The sequence below is a fragment of the Topomyia yanbarensis genome, chromosome 1, assembly GCF_030247195.1.
Source record: "Topomyia yanbarensis strain Yona2022 chromosome 1, ASM3024719v1, whole genome shotgun sequence".
NCBI classification, from domain to species: Eukaryota; Metazoa; Arthropoda; class Insecta; order Diptera; family Culicidae; genus Topomyia; species Topomyia yanbarensis.
The window spans coordinates 141,431,237-141,448,745 of record NC_080670.1 but is presented as its reverse complement, the minus strand read 5'-3'; the positions used below and the strand labels follow the sequence as shown (position 1 = coordinate 141,448,745).

At 35.0% G+C, this 17,509-nt stretch overlaps 2 protein-coding genes across 3 annotated transcripts in view; one reads left to right on the top strand and one right to left on the bottom strand.

The window, feature by feature from the left end:
- LOC131696325 (TWiK family of potassium channels protein 7) overlaps window positions 1-16,097 on the top strand; it is a 135,733-nt gene extending 119,636 nt beyond the window's left edge. The window contains exons 4-6 of one of the 2 annotated variants that reach the window (XM_058984881.1): window positions 14,849-15,046; window positions 15,105-15,220; window positions 15,288-16,097. In XM_058984881.1, the coding sequence (XP_058840864.1) occupies window positions 14,849-15,046; window positions 15,105-15,220; window positions 15,288-15,557 (584 nt within the window). In that variant the 3' untranslated portion in view covers window positions 15,558-16,097. The remainder of the gene's footprint in view (window positions 1-14,848; window positions 15,047-15,104; window positions 15,221-15,287) is intronic. The other variant, XM_058984874.1, reaches the window with a different exon arrangement.
- The window catches only part of LOC131696298 (uncharacterized), a 357,871-nt gene that overhangs the window by 174,321 nt on the left and 166,041 nt on the right, over window positions 1-17,509 (bottom strand). The gene's annotated exons all lie outside the window — the stretch shown is intronic.

The window sequence follows — 17,509 nt, the reverse complement described above, 5'->3', positions numbered from 1 at the left end:
ATTAAATTTATAAAACTTTAAAAAATCACTATATTATTAAAAGTCGATATTTGTATGTATGTGATTTATGGACTCCCAAACTGCTTAACCAATTGCCGTAAAAATTTATGCATAGTAGGAATTTGTTATGGAGCGTGTTTGTGTGCTATTGGTGGGGATTATCTGCCTACAAGAAGGCGCTTCGGAACAAATTATGGTTTCCTCCTATTTCGTTGAAAGTCGCATCAACGTGCGATGGGTATTAGCTAGTACTTTATAAAGTTCAAAAACTCATAACTTGAAAAAAAATCAAATTCAGCCAAAGTAAAAAAATCGTGTCTATAATTTTCAGCTAAAGAGTGCAAAAAAATTGAAGAGAACTAAAATTATAGTTGTAAATCGTGGAATGACTCGCATTCTGCAAATTTAAGACTTTTTGGGGGTATTCTCATGTTAAAAGCAAATATTTTCTAAAGTCCCCCGAAATCAAATTTATTTTGATTACATAACTACATTAAGAAGATTATGTGAAAAATTCAGAATGGAACTCGAAGTGTTACGAGACATTTCAGTTATAACAGGCCTTTCGCTGGGCGTTTAGTGTAAAATTGCCATGTTTTATGTTTATAATTGTAATATCTCGCAAAGAATTCCACTGCCAAATTTTTACACAATCTTTTTAACACGATTTTAATACTTAAAAAAAATAATAAATAAAAAATTTGGTCCAGCCTTAAAAAAATTCAATTTGTTTCAAGTAATTGCAAATTTCATAAGTTATATAACAAAAAAATTGTGATTTTTTTTGGTAAGCTTATTTGAAAACGCAACTTTTTTATTTAATATTTTTTCCATATATCGAGTCGTTTCCGAGTTATCAGTGATTGAAAAATGTTCAATTTTATAGACTTCAAAAGTTCAAAAGCGAATAACTTGAAAAAAATATAATATTTAGCCAAACCAAAAAATACGTGTCAATTATTTTTAGCTAAAGAATGTAAGAAAACAGTTTGGAAGATGCTTGACGTTTATATTAAGCGCACATTGCTCTAATCTATTATATCTAGCATAAAATGAGTATTGTTAGATACCATTACTAGCGATAAATGAAACTTCTAATTTTTTATTATACAATTCGTTTACTTGAGTCGGTTCAATGCATTAGCTAAATGAAGCCTTGAGTCTTTAATATATTTCCACGATGTAAACAATGAAAATGATAAAACGCTAATGGTTGTCCAACAGATCTCGTGCGATTGACCTGTTTACTGATTAAGAAATATTTTTCATAACCAACCGCGTCTTGGTGGTCGTTCATATCTATCTTGTACACTTCCGTATTATTATCGTGGTAACTGCCATGGACATGGCAGTTCGCGAATATCTGATTTCATTTTTGTTTTGTCCCCTTACGGGCCACAAGTGTCGACTTCCTCAATGATGATGCTGACTGTTAATTTTGAGATACTAGACGCAGTTTTTGCCGTCAATATTATATGAACAGCAGCCACAAATTTGGCAATTGTTTGTTTTTCAGGAGACTATGAATGTGCAAAGATGTAACGTGTATGATGATATTATCGCATTGTGTTTTGTGCGTGCAGGGTCAGCTAGGACGAAATCCTAGCTGACCCTACCCGTCTAATTCCTAGATGTGTCCTTTATAATAAATTACATTTTTTCCAAATGTGACAGGAATCTTTTAATGGCCACGGTTCAAAGAAGTTAAGTTTGTTTATTGGGGCTTTAACCTCCTGGTCGTTCGCCCGCGGTTCAAGTAAGAGGTATCAGATCTTGTAGCCGAACATTGATTTTCTCATCATCCATATATATGAGAATCAACCACGTGTTACAAGTTGCAAAATGACTGGTTTCGCCTAGGCTAATTTGTTGAGTAACATAAGTACTGAATACCTGACAAGGTAGAACTCGTTAAAGGCGATGTTCGTAAGCATAACCTCTATTTTCACTTCCAGCAAATATTTCCCATCATGAAATTCGGTTATGCAAAAATTCCAATAGCCAATAGCCTCCACGTTTGGCTGGAGCACCACTTCTTGCTTCTACGATTCAATCATCCGACGGATCACCCCAGCAAGAATTAAAGTAACAGTTTCTTTTGTTCTTCCGACGAGTCACACAATATGAAAGGAAGTGTGTTATCAGACTCGGCATACTGAGTAGATATCGTGACCGATGTCTTCGGTGGCTCGAAATAGCAATCTTCCTCACCATTCTCCCATTAATTTGTTGAAACCAAACAAGATACAATTTTTTTTACGAGTTACCGAAAAACATGTTGCTTCTTAAATTTATTTTTGAAAAGTTTCGGGGGGGGCTTTAGCCCCCTAGCCCCCCCTCTGGCTACGTGCCTGACGGGATCGAACATGTTGTCTGGGCATGCGCCGAGTACTGTCCTGCCATATCTCAACTATTCGATTCCCTTCGGGCCCGATGAAGATCACCCAATGTCCCGGTTCGAGATGTACTAGCAAGCCGCGATGTTCTCTACATGTCCCTTATATACACGTTCCTCAAAACCATCAATATCCTAATTTAAATGCCCCTATCTTTTCTCTTATCATTCCCAGAAGTGCCCTCTTCCACCTACCGTACCCCAACGATGGTCTGATACGACTCCAAGACGAGACAAAACATCTGTCGAGTGAACCAACAACACGAAACCTACAGTACAACATCACACACGCCACGCAGTGTGTTTCCGATCCGTATCTGAAACGTACTACGAAATCGTCTGGAGGAACCCCTGCCGGCTCGAGGAAAACCGCCCGGCTCGAGGAAAACCGCCCGGCGTCCCAATACATGATGCATCCGTTCGAATCTGTAATCCTGGCCGTTGATTCCTGATGCCGGAAACTGAAAGTTTATATCTCCCCCCCCCCCCCCCCCTGTCAGCCTTGTCCACCCTCTCTCCCATGTCTCTGATACACAGATGTATGACTTCACCCCCTTCTCCCCTTGAATATCTTCCCAAAACTTATGTGCCCATCCTATCTTCTAGTTTTAGTTGAACAATATTTAATCTCGTTAAGAAATGCCCAACAGTACCACTACTTTAAAATAGCCCCAATTACTTCCCCCTATTCTTGAACCACTCTCTCTAGTTATTTCTAGGCTTGTAAAATGTTTCGCTTAGTTAATAATTAATTTCTCCAACCATCTCCCTTCTAAAAATCATAAAGTGAATTACTATACAAAGAACACACAAAATGGCCCGTCCCCCTAATCTTACAAATATTATATTATACCCTCTTGTATATGTATAAGTTAGCTGCAAAGTTTTTTTTTAGTTTCATTATATAAAACAAAATAATATTGAAATGGGTAACCCCCTAGTTTTAAGAAATTCAAAATGTAAAACAATAAAAAATGGCACCTTGAAGCTAACGCATACGTGCTTTATCAAATAAACAAATTGAAAAAAAAACTTTCCCTTCAATATAATACACTTTCCCGAAAAGTTAAAAAAAATTCATTTTGACGCATCGTCGGACTCCGCTGTGCATAGAAAATGTCCAAAACTATTGATTTTCAACTGCCAACAACATCTCCTTCAATAGGTATTTATTTTTAAACAATTGAAAGTTAACCGCATCAACTTCAACTACAATAAACGGGAAAGTAACGCAAAATGTATCGCGATAACCGATGAACCGACGATGACGATGAATACGACGATACAATTATCGACGATGACGATGAAGGCGACGATACATTATCGTTAACGGAGTTTCCGATGACGATACATTATCGTTAACGAATAACGCCGATAAATTATCGTGAAAAATGTATCGTATTAACAACCCTGGTTCCGAAGTTATAGCTACTTCGGTGATGACTGTAGGGGAACCGGGGGCAAGCCCGACACCTTAAGCGCAATCATTTTTCTAAAATTCCACAAAGCTTCTAAAATTGTAAATTCTGTGAATAATCCTTGTTTAGATGGTTCTTTACAAGATATAATTTTTTCAGCGCTTCCAGAAATTGGATTCATTACAAATTTTTGATTGCCATTAAGTGGAGAAAAATATTTTTTTTAAAAACGCTGCCGGTAAGACCGACACCCCAAAGGGACAAGAGCAACACACTTTTTAACTTTATTTTTGGTCCAATTTTTTACTTTAAAAATATGTTGTGCATGCGTGATAAAGTATAATTATGTGTATGAGTATGTGTGACACAAATGCATGCTTTCTAGAGTTTCATCGCGTAGCAAGAGGAAGAGCATTTGAGTGCGTGATGTTATGAATAAATAACGTTTAACGCTTGCTTTATAATATGGTATGGATTTTCTTAATTAATCTTTTCGAGCTTGATTACCACTTGTGAAGCTGTTCTAAGGAGCAAGATCAGGTCTGTAAGCATAATGTGGATTCATTCACTCAGAAGTAACATACGCCTCGTAGAAAGCTATCCGGTTCGTGTTATGATTTTTCGGAACTCTGTTGACCAACAATCAGACGGTCAATGAAAATTATTCTTCAATATTATTTCAGAATCTCATATTAGATTAAACTTTTTCGTTTCGTTTCGTAATATAACTATGAATCACGTACTATTTAATTTACATTTTTTTGGTCGGCTTGAGACAATACTGATAAGAAATAAATGCAAAAAACAGAGTTTCCGTGTATTTCAATTATTAACATGACGTAATTATAGTATAATTGAACACAACAAACACTCCCAGTTATTTGTATCGAATCAAAAATGAACCCAACCATCTTAACAGCGTGTCGGTCTTACCCCACCCAAAAACGGTCTTACCCCAACAGTGCACATTAGACTGGTTCAATTTTTGACTTTTAGCTCCACCAGACTCTACTGATTCCTTTTATGGCCTTAAGTAATTGTGCAAATTTTGGTATCGATCGGTTGCGTCGACGGACCCTCCAAAAATTTCAAAATTTATATGGAAATTAGTATGGAAAATCGGTTAAAATTGAAAATAAATTCATAAAAAATCTTTTCATCAATCAATTCATGAGAACACTATATATTTCTAAAGGTATCCTTCTACTGAACACATTCGTGGAACATTGTAAGTTTGAGAAAATTCGCTGAGAAAAGTTATTAACTAAAGAAGCAGCATGATTTCAAAACAAATAGATTTTATTTTTAATCATACCAACCCTGTTTGAATAGCTCCATCGTTATACAAAATGTAAACTAGGCTTACCACCCACCGCTCCCGTATGGAAGATACAGCTATTCAAACAGGGTTGCTATGATTAATAATAAAATCCACTTGTTTTGAAGCCATGCTGCTTCTTTAGTTAACAACTTTTCTCAGCGTATTTTCACAAACTTACAATGTTTCACGAATATGTTCAGTAGAAGAATACCTTTAGAAATATATAGTGTTCTCATGAATTGATTGATGAAAAGATTTTTTATGAATTTATTTTCAATTTTAACCGATTTTCCATACTAATTTCCATATAATCTTTGAAATTTTTGGAGGGTCCGTAGACGCAACCGATCGATACCAAAATTTGCACAATTACTAAGGGCCATAAAAGGAATCAGTAAAACCTGGTGGAGCTAAAAGTCAAAAATTGAACCAGTCTAGTGCACATTTTTGTTAAATGCCCAATTAACAGTATTGAAATACTCAAAGTTATCTTAAACACATAAAAATAATGAGATGGAGAGTAGATTAGAATGTGCTACAAAAAACTGGTGATTTTCAAAGCTTTTGTGCTGTTAAAACCTTGAATGTATCAACTAAAAATAACATCCAAGTGCGCATCAACTTTGCTTTCGCATGTTTTGGTTATTTTGTTGACGTTTGATGAACCTATATAGCATCGATGTGTCTCGAAATGCTCAAAATAATCTTACAAATAATATCCTAGCATTATCGTATGTTTTAAAATTTGGGATCTGGGAAAAGCCGTGGGGTGTCTGGCTTACCCATAGTGTCGAGCTTACCCGCAGTGTGGGCATGCCACCAGTTCTCTACCAATTTTCACTAACCTAGTCTCAAGTGGAAGGTATAATATGTAGCTGGTTGTTGCACCTCCCATCCACCCATCCGTCTTTTCCATCTCACACCACTCACACCAATTTATTCTTCAAAAAACAGCTCAATTTAGTACCTTGAGAGTAGAGGACCCCATTAAGGGCTGCTCCAAATCTACTAAGTGGTCGTTCATAAACCACCTAGACTCATGAGGGGACGGGGGGGGTCTAACAAAAGTCTACGTTTGTCCACGAGGCGAGAGGGGGTTGGTCTAGCGAAAATCTACGTAGGCTCTGATTTTTGTTATTCTCATGTTACTAGGGTTCGTCGCGGTGCGGATGTGGGCGGTAAATGGATAGTCCGCACCGCAACCGCAACAAAATAATAAAACCGCACCGCTTACCGCAACCGCATTGCATTTACCGCACCGCACCGCGCGGTAATGCGGTAAATGTGGTAAAAATCGTGTATTTTAAAAATTGTGCTGAAAAATTATTCCTGCCTTTATTTTGTATAGCCATTTATAGTAAAATGTTATTCTTATTTACACGAAAATTATCTTTGACGGACTCCTCAGAATGTAACATTTATGAAATTATTCAACTTTGCAAGTTTTATTAAAAGGGGTAAGGGTTTTGGCGTGAAAAAAACTCTTTTTCTCGATTTTTTTAAACTTTGCGTGAAGCGAACTGATCAAAACTTTTGTACATTAGAGTGTATCATTTCAATAACATGCTGTAATTTTTCCATGCAAAAATATCGACAAACGACTCGGTGACGAAGATTTTTGTAGAACGTCTCTGGAAAAACATGATTTGCGGTGTTACCTGCCATTCAATAACTACTTAACCGATTTTTTTTCAAACTTTGTGTACAGATTCTATGAAAAAATACTTAACCCCTACGTTAAAGTTTCGAGATAAATTTTCAATTAAGGAAAAACTGTCTAAACTATGCAAAATTTGGCATCTGGGCTAACTTTGACACTTTGACACTATCATCGAAAACGATTCATAATTCCACGATTGCCAAGAGGAATCAGGAGAAATGATGCATTTTGTAATTGGATTTGACTGTAAAATTCAATTGTTTTTCAATGATTGGATTTTGCGTTTTATGTATTTGAAAAGCTTCGTTTGTGCATTTTTTCTTTGAAGTATAAAATAAATAGTTTTCAAAATATGTCGTAAAAATAATGGTGCCAAATTATATTGGACACAGCTTATAGATTTTATTTCTTAGTAACAGTATGTTTTATCATATTTGAATGACCAAAATATAAAAAATCAAGTAGCGATAGGTCGGGAATGCAGATTATATTCGGATTTCTTTTCAAATCATTGTCAAGCCTATGGAAATTAGAGTAATTAAATGTTTATCATGTTTCTCTATTGTAGGGTAGTAATAAAAACTCGAACGTTCTGGCAAAGAGATGTTCCTTATAATGGCATTGCTAAGCATTCGTTCAGAAAATAAATCTAGTTGCGTCCTTCTCAAATGGTAAAAGTCATAGTTTTAATTCACTTTTTAATGCAGACTGCAGACTTTATCAATTATTTTTTGAAGTGCGGTTGCGGTAATACCGCGCGGTAAAAGCTCATTTCCCGCACCGCATCCGCGGGAAAAAGTATCTCACCGCACCGCAGTTTTTGCGGTGCGGGTGCGGTAAATACCGCGCGGTTGCGGTAATTACCGCAACCGCGACGAACCCTACATGTTACTAATTATAAAATGGATTTGAAGAGAGTATGTTCAATATACTAGTCGATTCAGCATGATGTACGCTAATCACTCTTAATTACACTTACACAGAGAAAAGACAATAAAGTATTAGACTAGAAAAAGGAACAAGTTTATTTAAAAGCGCCATCCGAATGTTTAATCTCATTAACCCTCTAGTGCCCAAATTTTTATTTGGCTTGAAAAAACTTTTGTAGGTGGGTTTCGTGATGAGAAAAACGAAAATAATGTTGATAATTCATGTAAGCAATGGATTTTTCATTAAAGCCTTCAAATAAGTAGACCGCCTAGAGGCGATGTTGGGCATCTGAGCGAATAAAAAACAAAAACTTGTTTCTTCTCGTTACTTCAACATAAGCGAATTCAGATGGTTTATATTTTGGACTCCATCAGAACGCAAATTACCAAAGTTAAGGAGTATTTCTCTAGTGCTTTGGTTGTTTAATTATTGACTTCTAATTTATAGTAAAGGAGATCAGTGTCTGCTGGCGATGGTTTCACTTATCATGTTTTATTTTTTAATTTAGATCACGCAAAAAAGTATTTTCGAGATTCTTCAGGTGAAATTCCGAAGTAAACAAACAAAAAAGAACGTATATTGTATATACGACCACTGAAAGTTCTTTTCGCGCGCTATCGAAAAATTTAGTCATTCGTGGAATAGCTTTGAACTAGCTCTAAATAGCAAAAATGCTGAAATTTAAAGACTTCACCTAGGGTAATGAGCCTATTTTCGCCCTAACCATGTGAAGCCGGTGGTTAGAGCAGCGCTAGCCATCTTTGTTCAACGCATTGGAAAGCAAAGGTACTGGTGCCAATCCATACGCATTGCATCAATTGTATTCCGAGTAATTATTGAAATGGTGAGGCACCCTCCCTAATACGAATAAAATGGGCTCTTCAATCTAACATGCTCGAAAACTTAACGCCTAACGTGAACGAAACAGAATGTAATGCAACATAAGTACATGGGAGAATGTATTACACAGTACTTGAAGTGCAGGACTATAAACAGCGCCATATGTCCAATACAAAAGGAGAAAAAAAGATTCCGCCAACTTACCCCAGACTCCCCTAAATATAATTAAACGATAAGGACATCCATATTCTAACAGCAGCATTCACCCAAAGATTTTAAAACATGCTTCTTTTCAGCTAAAATTGCACATAAAGCTAGTTTCGGTACGATAAGTAATCACAAAAGACTGATTTTTTTGGCTAGGTGCCCAACACCGCCTTTAGGCGGGCAAAGTGTTTTACGAAAAAAACTATACTTCCGAATTATCCCACTAAACCAATTCACATCTACAATAAAATGCCACTAACAGGCTTGAAATAATTCTGAACGCTTCACGTTTGTTTTTTGTTTGAATATTATAATGCAACTTAGACCTTTTTGCAGAGCATTTTCGTAGGGTATTCAGCAACCGAGCTATCTCTCCGTCACAAGGGTATATAAGGGAACATTCATAAATTACGTAACGCGAAAATTGCCTGAAATAGTTTTTTTTCTACGTTTTCATGGAATTTTCAACTTTGAGCTTCAATTGCCTTTAACAGAAAGCTACGATTATTCAAACAATGTGTGTGTATGAAAGGTGTGAGCGTTGGGAAGAAATACTAGTGCGGAACATACAATCATGTTTTGGAAGTTTGGATTTTTAAAGAGACCGCCTAGAGGCGTTGTTGGGAACTAGACGGTTAAAAAATTCAAGGAAAACATAAAACAGTTCTAAAGACGATCTCTCAAAATTCCTCTCCGCGGAAGATTTTTACTGCAAATATCCTGCAGTCATGAATTACCATCAGATACACCACTAGTTAGACAATTAAATGTGAAAATGGTGAAAATTAAGCATTAAACCACCATGTCAACAAGAAAAAATCAGATTTTTAACAATATGTAGGTTGTTTTTAACTTTTTATTTATTAATTACGGTGGTTCAAGCAGTAGTGTAGTCAAACTTCTATAGCAAAGTTAACCGTTATGTGTCCGACGCGGTACCCGGATACAAAGGTAAGGTTTCAATTAATGAAATTCCCATGTTTTATCCATAAGAAGGCATCCATATACCACGTGGACAATTTAGGGGAGGGAAGGGGTCGCGAGAAAGTCCACGCTTGTCTATGGGGAGGGGGTGGTATTGGGAATGTTCACGTGAACATTTTTGGTTTATAAAAAAGGAAACAAATTTGTATCGTCGTTGGTGTGAGCGCTTACCTTTTTTAATTTTTTTCAAGTTTTTTAAATAGTCAAAATGCTTATAACAGCATACTATGTGAGTATGCATGAATATGTGAAAATTGAAAACATCGATGGCAACTATCATAAAAAAGTAAAGGAAGTCAGACGATAAAAAATTCGCGAAAAAATTTTCTGTCTGAATTACTTGATGCAATCTTCTGTAACTTAGTAGTCCAGAAATAAGATATTTCTATGGAAATTTGCAAATGGCTAAAGAAGTGTTTGACATTCTCTGGTTGAAGATTGAACGCTTTTCATTAAGTCCTTCTGCATCATAGTAGTCTGACACATTGCAAAATTTTCTAAAAACCTTTTTTTTTAAATTGCCCGAATTTTTTTTTTTTTTTTTGGAATTCCATGTGGAAGTCGTAGGGAGGGGGGCAGGGGTACAGGAATTGTCCACGTTTGTCCACGGAGGGAGAGGAGGGGGTCGAATACGAATGTTTTTGTCCACGTGGTATTTGAACGGCCCCTAGCAGGACGTTGAAACTTTATGACATCTTTGAACTTCACTCAGTCAAGCTTTTGGGTTAACAACATTGTTGATATAGTAAGGGGGGGAGTGAGGAGGGGCTCCTGAATTTTTTTACTACATAACAGGCCGAAATTTTGATATTTTTTGGTGTTTTGGATTCGGGAACTCATTCACTTTTAGACTTGGTAAAAATGAATCGGGTTACTTCATTCGGTTCCCGGGAATCCGGATTTCCGGAAGCATGTTCCAGTGCTGGGATACTATTTGTGAATTTCAATGGAATACTAGCAATATGGGTATCAAAATTCTTGGAATTGCATCAGTAGGATATATCTCGTAGATTTGGAAACATTTGGTGATTTGACTCCGGAACGGACATTCCGGAACAGGCTCCTTTGGGGCCGCGGGTGGCCATTCTATTCCAATTCCGTTTTTCAAACTGCCAAAGGGTCCCGTAACAACAAATAGTAGACTTCTGAGACAATTTGAAGAGTTTTGATACACATATTGCTAGGAAATTATTAAAATTTACAAATCATACCCAACAACATTACAACTGGATCATTACTCCGGAAGATCCGGATTACCAAGAAACAGACCCATTTATCCGGTTCAATTCTACAGAATCAAAAAGCGGACGAGTTCCTGAATCCAAAACATCTAAAAGTGTCCAAATCGGTTAATGAAAGCCATAGTTATGAGCATTTCAATTTTTGGGTACCGTAAACCGGGGTGACTTTGATCATCGGGGTGACTTCGATCACTCGAAACTTTTTTCGTAGATCGCTTATTAAACCAGAATAGTCTACCGAATCATTTTAATTTGAATTGATTCTTACTCTAAACTTATAAAATACTGATTTGTTATACTTTTTGAGTATATTGTTCGGTTTTTGGGTGCAAAAATTACAAAAAACCCAAATTTGACTTCACCTGATTTTTACGAAGCTTCGTAAAGTGTCTATTTTTAATAAAACAAATAAATCGCAGATTTGAGCAAGAGTAATAAATTACAAGCGAGTTTTTATTTTCTTTTAGATTGGAATATGCTAAATTTAGTTTTAAGAGTTTGTTTATTTTTAATACATTTTTTGTGAAACTAGTTGGCAATAATTTCAAGTTATTTTAAGCTAAAATTCGCAACATTTTTTTATTGTTCAATATTCCAACGTGTTAAAATGGATGAAACTTTTTGTATATTGATAAAACACTGAAACAAAATAATTTTAGCAGTTTTAAAAGTTTTCAGAATCTTTTATTCAAGTTGGACACAAATTATACGAATTTTGGTTACTCGAATTTTACAGTACATTGAAATACTTTGTATAATACTAATCAACATCTATTTAACAATGAGTATCTTTCCAGAATTAGTTTAATTTGATTGAAAAGCATTGACATCAATAACTTAATGTGGGTGAACATGCAGGTTATCAAAGTCACCCCGGAACACGAAAACGGACTTCAACTTGAAATCATTTTTGAAAAAATAGCTGTAAACGGACAATTTTAGGTAAACTGTATCGATTTTGTTGGCTATTTTCGGCAAATTTGAGACTAAGAGAAACGAAAGCAATGAAATTGAAAGACGGATAGGTATTCTAGAGCGAATCAGTTATAAACTTAGAACGGAAAACTAGAACTAGGCAGGCTCATATGGGCATGATCGAAAGGAAATGTGAAGAATTTTTTTTGCCTTCTGCAGAGTAGGAGTTGGGCGTTTCACCCAAGTCTACCGCATGGTCTATGGTAGAACATAACTCATCATCATGTTTTACCGCCGACGCCGGCACATTTCCTTTCGATCATGCCCATATGAGCCTGCCTAGTTCTAATTTTCCGTTCTAAGTTTATAACTGATTCGCTCTAGAATACCTATCCGTCTTTCAATTTCATTGCTTTCGTTTCTCTTAGTCTCAAATTTGCCGAAAATAGCCAACAAAATCGGTACAGTAGAACCTTGCGGCAATTAAAACATAGTAACAAAAAATTTTAGGTAAAACCATCCAATCTTGTTCTCCATACATCAGTACATGGTTTAAACATATTATACCCGAAAAAATGCGTTGCGTCTAAAAATATGTAATGATTACTTCGAAAAGTGATCAATGTCACCCCGGTTTACGGTACCCGGGTACCCTCGTTGGCCTGTTAAAGATGTTTTTTTTGGACACATAACGGTTAATCGGTTTGAAATTTCCTTTGCAATCATTTACACTTTACACGAGTCTTTAAACGTCCGTTAAGCTTTACTTTTTGATCCGGCGCAAACTTAATGATTTTCGATAATACTTAATTATATAATAAAATAAATATTTTCAGAACGATTTGGATAGCTTCGTCCCCTTAATCGAATAAGGGAATTTAGATTAACTAATTATCCTAGGAATATTAAAATTTGTTCACGAAAAGTTAAATTTGTGTGCAAATTTGGTTTAATATACCAGTAAAGATAATAGTCATGTCGATTAGCATAATTTCAAATTGTTTCTTATAGTTTATCAATTTTAAATGCACCAGTAAGGTTCAAAAAGTGCTTGCAAGTTTGGCAATTCAGCACTGTTGATGAAGATCGCTGTTCGAGTGAACTTGGGCATGCAGAATATCCTTTTAAATATATTCTAGTGACTAACTTTGAAAAGAAATATTTCATTATACAAAAATTTTGAAAGCACTTTTGAATTTCCACTTGAATTATATTACATATTTCACTGTGTCCATAAAACTCTTACTGATAGTATAGTGGAATTAAAAGGATAACTTTCACAAAGTCGTAAGTAATTTACAAAACTCGAAATACGAGTTTTGTATTTCGTCGACAAATATTTTGATTTAAAATTTAAATTTAATTGTTTTTCCTTAATATTTAAAAGGCTTGAAATAATTCTGAACGCCTCACGTTTGTTTTTTATTTGAATATTATAATGCAACTTAGACCTTTTTGCAGAGCATTTTCGTAGGGTATTCAGCAACCGAGCTATCTCTCCGTCACAAGAGTATATAAGGGAACATTCATAAATTATGTAACGCGAAAATTGCCGCCTTCCCATGTAACAAAATGTTACACATTTCTCTATACACCCCCTCCCTCATTACGTAACAAATTCCGGGAAAAAATTTGTTTTTTTTTAATAAAAGCATGTTACGTAACGATCTAGCTTACTCCCCCTCCCTCATATGTCACAACATGTTACAGTTTCTCGTACTACCTCCCCCGTTAGAGCGTTACGTAATTTATGAATGGTCCCTAAACACATTACCATCATACAATATCAGTCTCCCTTGCTTGAATATGACTGAAGCAGACGTGTTGGTTCAAATTCTACTTCAGTCTACTAGGAGGAGGGGGGATTAAAAAATCTCAAGTTTCGGTCTACGTGGTTTATGAATGGTCCCCAACTGTAATTGTAACTTGTTTATTTAGGGCTTTAGCCAGATGGTCATTCGCCCAGAAGTCTACTAATGTTAAATGGAGCATTTCAATGAACTTTTTATTTTATTTTGGATATTCTTAATATGATCTATTATATTTTAGAAAACGATGAAGTGCATTTTTAATAAACCAAGATAAAAACTCGGTTGCCAATTCCGTACATGTTTTTAATATTAAATAAATTGTTGTATGGGGAGCCCACTGACCATATGGTCATATTTTAGTTTTGATCTATTGGGAGATGCTAGAACACTGTATGAAAAGCCTAAGTAGTATGTAGCATGAAATCTTAAATATTTCTATCTATCTATCTATCTATCTATATATATATATATATATATATATATATATATATATATATATATATATATATATATATATATATATATATATATATATATATATATATATATATATATATATATATATATGTATATATATATATATATATATATATATATATATATATATATATATATATATATATATATATATATATATATATATATATATATATATATATATATATATATATATATATATATATATATAAAACCAAGGAATGCCCAAAATAAAACGGTAATTTTTTTTTATTTTGACTTTAGAGGTTTTAACCTTAGGGTCATTTGCCTTTTTTCGGGATAGATAAATGTCTTTTGGAAACATCTCTAACCCTATGTGCGGGTTTGGGAATCGAACCGTACAAGGCAATCGATTTACCAACTACGCTAAAGCTGTAACAATTATTTTACGGGATATTTTGTACATTATTGTCGCGGAAGTTCCAAGAAAACCTCAAATACAGATATTAGAACTCATGCAAACACATTAAAAAGGACTCAAAAGACTCACATTGTAATAATAACAACTACGGAATATCCGTACTTTCGTATCCGAAACGCGTGTAAACAATGTAATAGGAAGCAGCAAGGTTTCATACATTCAATGCATCAATCTAAATTTATGTTACACTTTAATCGTACTTTATAGGATTTTGTCCAGACATCGGAATCAAAATGTCTGATAAAAAATGGTTGTATGCTGTCGGTGCTGTTGGTTTTCTGGGAGTGTATCTGGCAGCTGGAACTGGACTTTTGCTCCTATGGGAAGATGATTGGAATTTTTTCGATGGGTACTATTTCTGTTTCATCACCATGACTACCATAGGATTTGGCGATTTAGTACCCAGTAAGTTTTGAATTTTACTGTGAGCACATATCGAATGTTAATATACTTTATTTTGCAGGCAAACCTAATTACATGTTACTATGTACATTATATATTCTGGTTGGACTTGCTCTAACTTCAACAATTATTGAACTTGTTCGGCGACAGTATGCTCAAAGTTGGCAGAAACTGCAGGTAAATTAATTTTCTGAAATAATGGGGCCTTATCGTATGAATACACCAAATTTGCTTCTTGTTTAAGGCTCTTTCCGGACCACTTGCGGATACTTTGCGTCGTTTAGGAGAGTCGGCAGGCACAGGAATAGATGTAACAGCACTGCAAAACGATCTGAGGCGTGTGCTAACTGTGGTATCGATGCCACGGCGGCATGGGAGCAAAAAGAATGATCCCAGTCAAATGGCAGCCCTAGAAGCCATAACGAATGCCATTTTGCAGGACATAAAGGAAAAGCAAGAAAGCAAAGATCCACCCAAAGTGGTTCAGATTGTAATCTACGAATCATCAGTTTAAAAACTAAGGAGAACATTTGCTTCTCATGAACGAGTTATTGATCATTCTTTCTAAAACACTTAAAACTCAACTCAAAATATATTATTGAAAACACACATTTGGTATTAGATGTAAAAATCTGAACATCGTTGATTACGATTATTCAGAGCTCATATAGCATTTATAACTGCACTCAAACTCCGCCATTAGTACTTAAATAATAAAACATCTCCAAAGATCCCATTCCGAAATCGCTTTAAGGAACTGTAAGATTCTGTTCTAATAATTGACTAATGGCTGGGTGTGGTGTATGTATAGTGTCGGACAAAGCACCACCTCATACAAAATGCAAATTATATCGTTTTCTGCTTTATATTTCATTGAATATCGAATTTTTTATGCGAATCAATTTATTTTTATTGCTTTTTATGAGTAGCACGAGAATAGAACATATTCACCGTCCTAACATTAAATTTAAAGCAATTATATTTAAACGTCGAAAAATTTACGACAAAACAGGACCATTAAAACTGCAGTACTATAAAAGATTAAAAATAGATTAGTTAATGATACAATCTGCTGAAGATTCTATCATTAGTATTTGGTAGTATTCATTGTTTCTTATTAATTCTTGGATTCTGTTCGAAATTAACTTAGACAAGCGCAATACTTTTATTATCATCTTCTATTAGAAGAAATTTCGTGATTTTTCAGAGTAAATTGATATTTTAACGATTTGTCACAAGTTTTTATTTCAATTTCAATCCGGAACTTAAGTTTACCACTTCATTACGTAGATTTCCATCAACTTTTTGACGGTCTGACCGGCAATATTCGGTTCATAGTTCTGCATAAACTGGCACTTCCAAGACAATTCTCAATGAGAACATGAAAGGATAGAATTTCTAAAAATTTCTGAATAAAAATGGTGGTCCATGGCACCATTGATCTGACAAATTGAATTGGATACTCACAAGTGAAGATTATAGGCTGCTCTTAGAATTTCAAGCTTCATCGTTCGTTCGCAGTTTACCCATCTAGTGACTTACTGAGAAGCGTTTTAAGACTTGTTGCTTGGTGCGTTATTCTTGGTTAATTAGCGAGAACAAAGTTTTGGCTACTTATTAAGTGAACAAATTTTCCCCGCCAGATGACATCGTATTAATGATAATGTGGAGATCAGTGGCGCAGAAAGAAATGTCACCATTTCGAAAAACACTATTCTATCTTCATATTTCTCGGCGATCAACCATGAGCTACCTGCGCTTCTTCTATGTCGTTCTATGGTAATGCATGGAAAAGTATATATTTATTTTATTATAACATATTTAACACGATTCAATGCATTAACATACCTTAGTCGTGGCTAAGAAGTGGCATGCTTTAACAGGCAAAAATAATATGTTTTTGATGATTTTTTGTTCAAGTAAATTTGCATACATATTTATGTACTCAATTTTTTTTCGTTAAAAATCAATGGCTCACTTAGTGAAGTGAAGTGATCATACAAAAGTCGGACAAAACCTTAGAAGTTGTCCGAATTTGATGAAAACTTCACCGTATGCTAATTTTGTGACGCAAAATTCATATTTGCTGTTCATTTTTTATTTTTCATTTTAAAAAATTTGGATAAAGTGATTTTTGAGAGAAGACTCGTTTTGCCTTTCTCATATAAAGAAAGGCTATGCAATCACTCCGAAAAACGATTTTCCAACCGAGGCCCGCAGGGCAAAATCGCAAAATGTCTCTGTGTGTGAAAAATAATGTCACTCAATTTTCTCAGAGATGACTAAACCGATTTGCAAAAAGCTTAGTTTCAAATGAGCGGTAAAACGCTCCCATGAACGGTTATTAAATTTTTAGTTGATCAGTCTCCCGGTTCCGGAGTTACCGGTTGAATAGTGCTGTCACACAGCAAATTCCCATATAAACTGATAACACCATGATGTCCGAATGATATAATATATATTTTA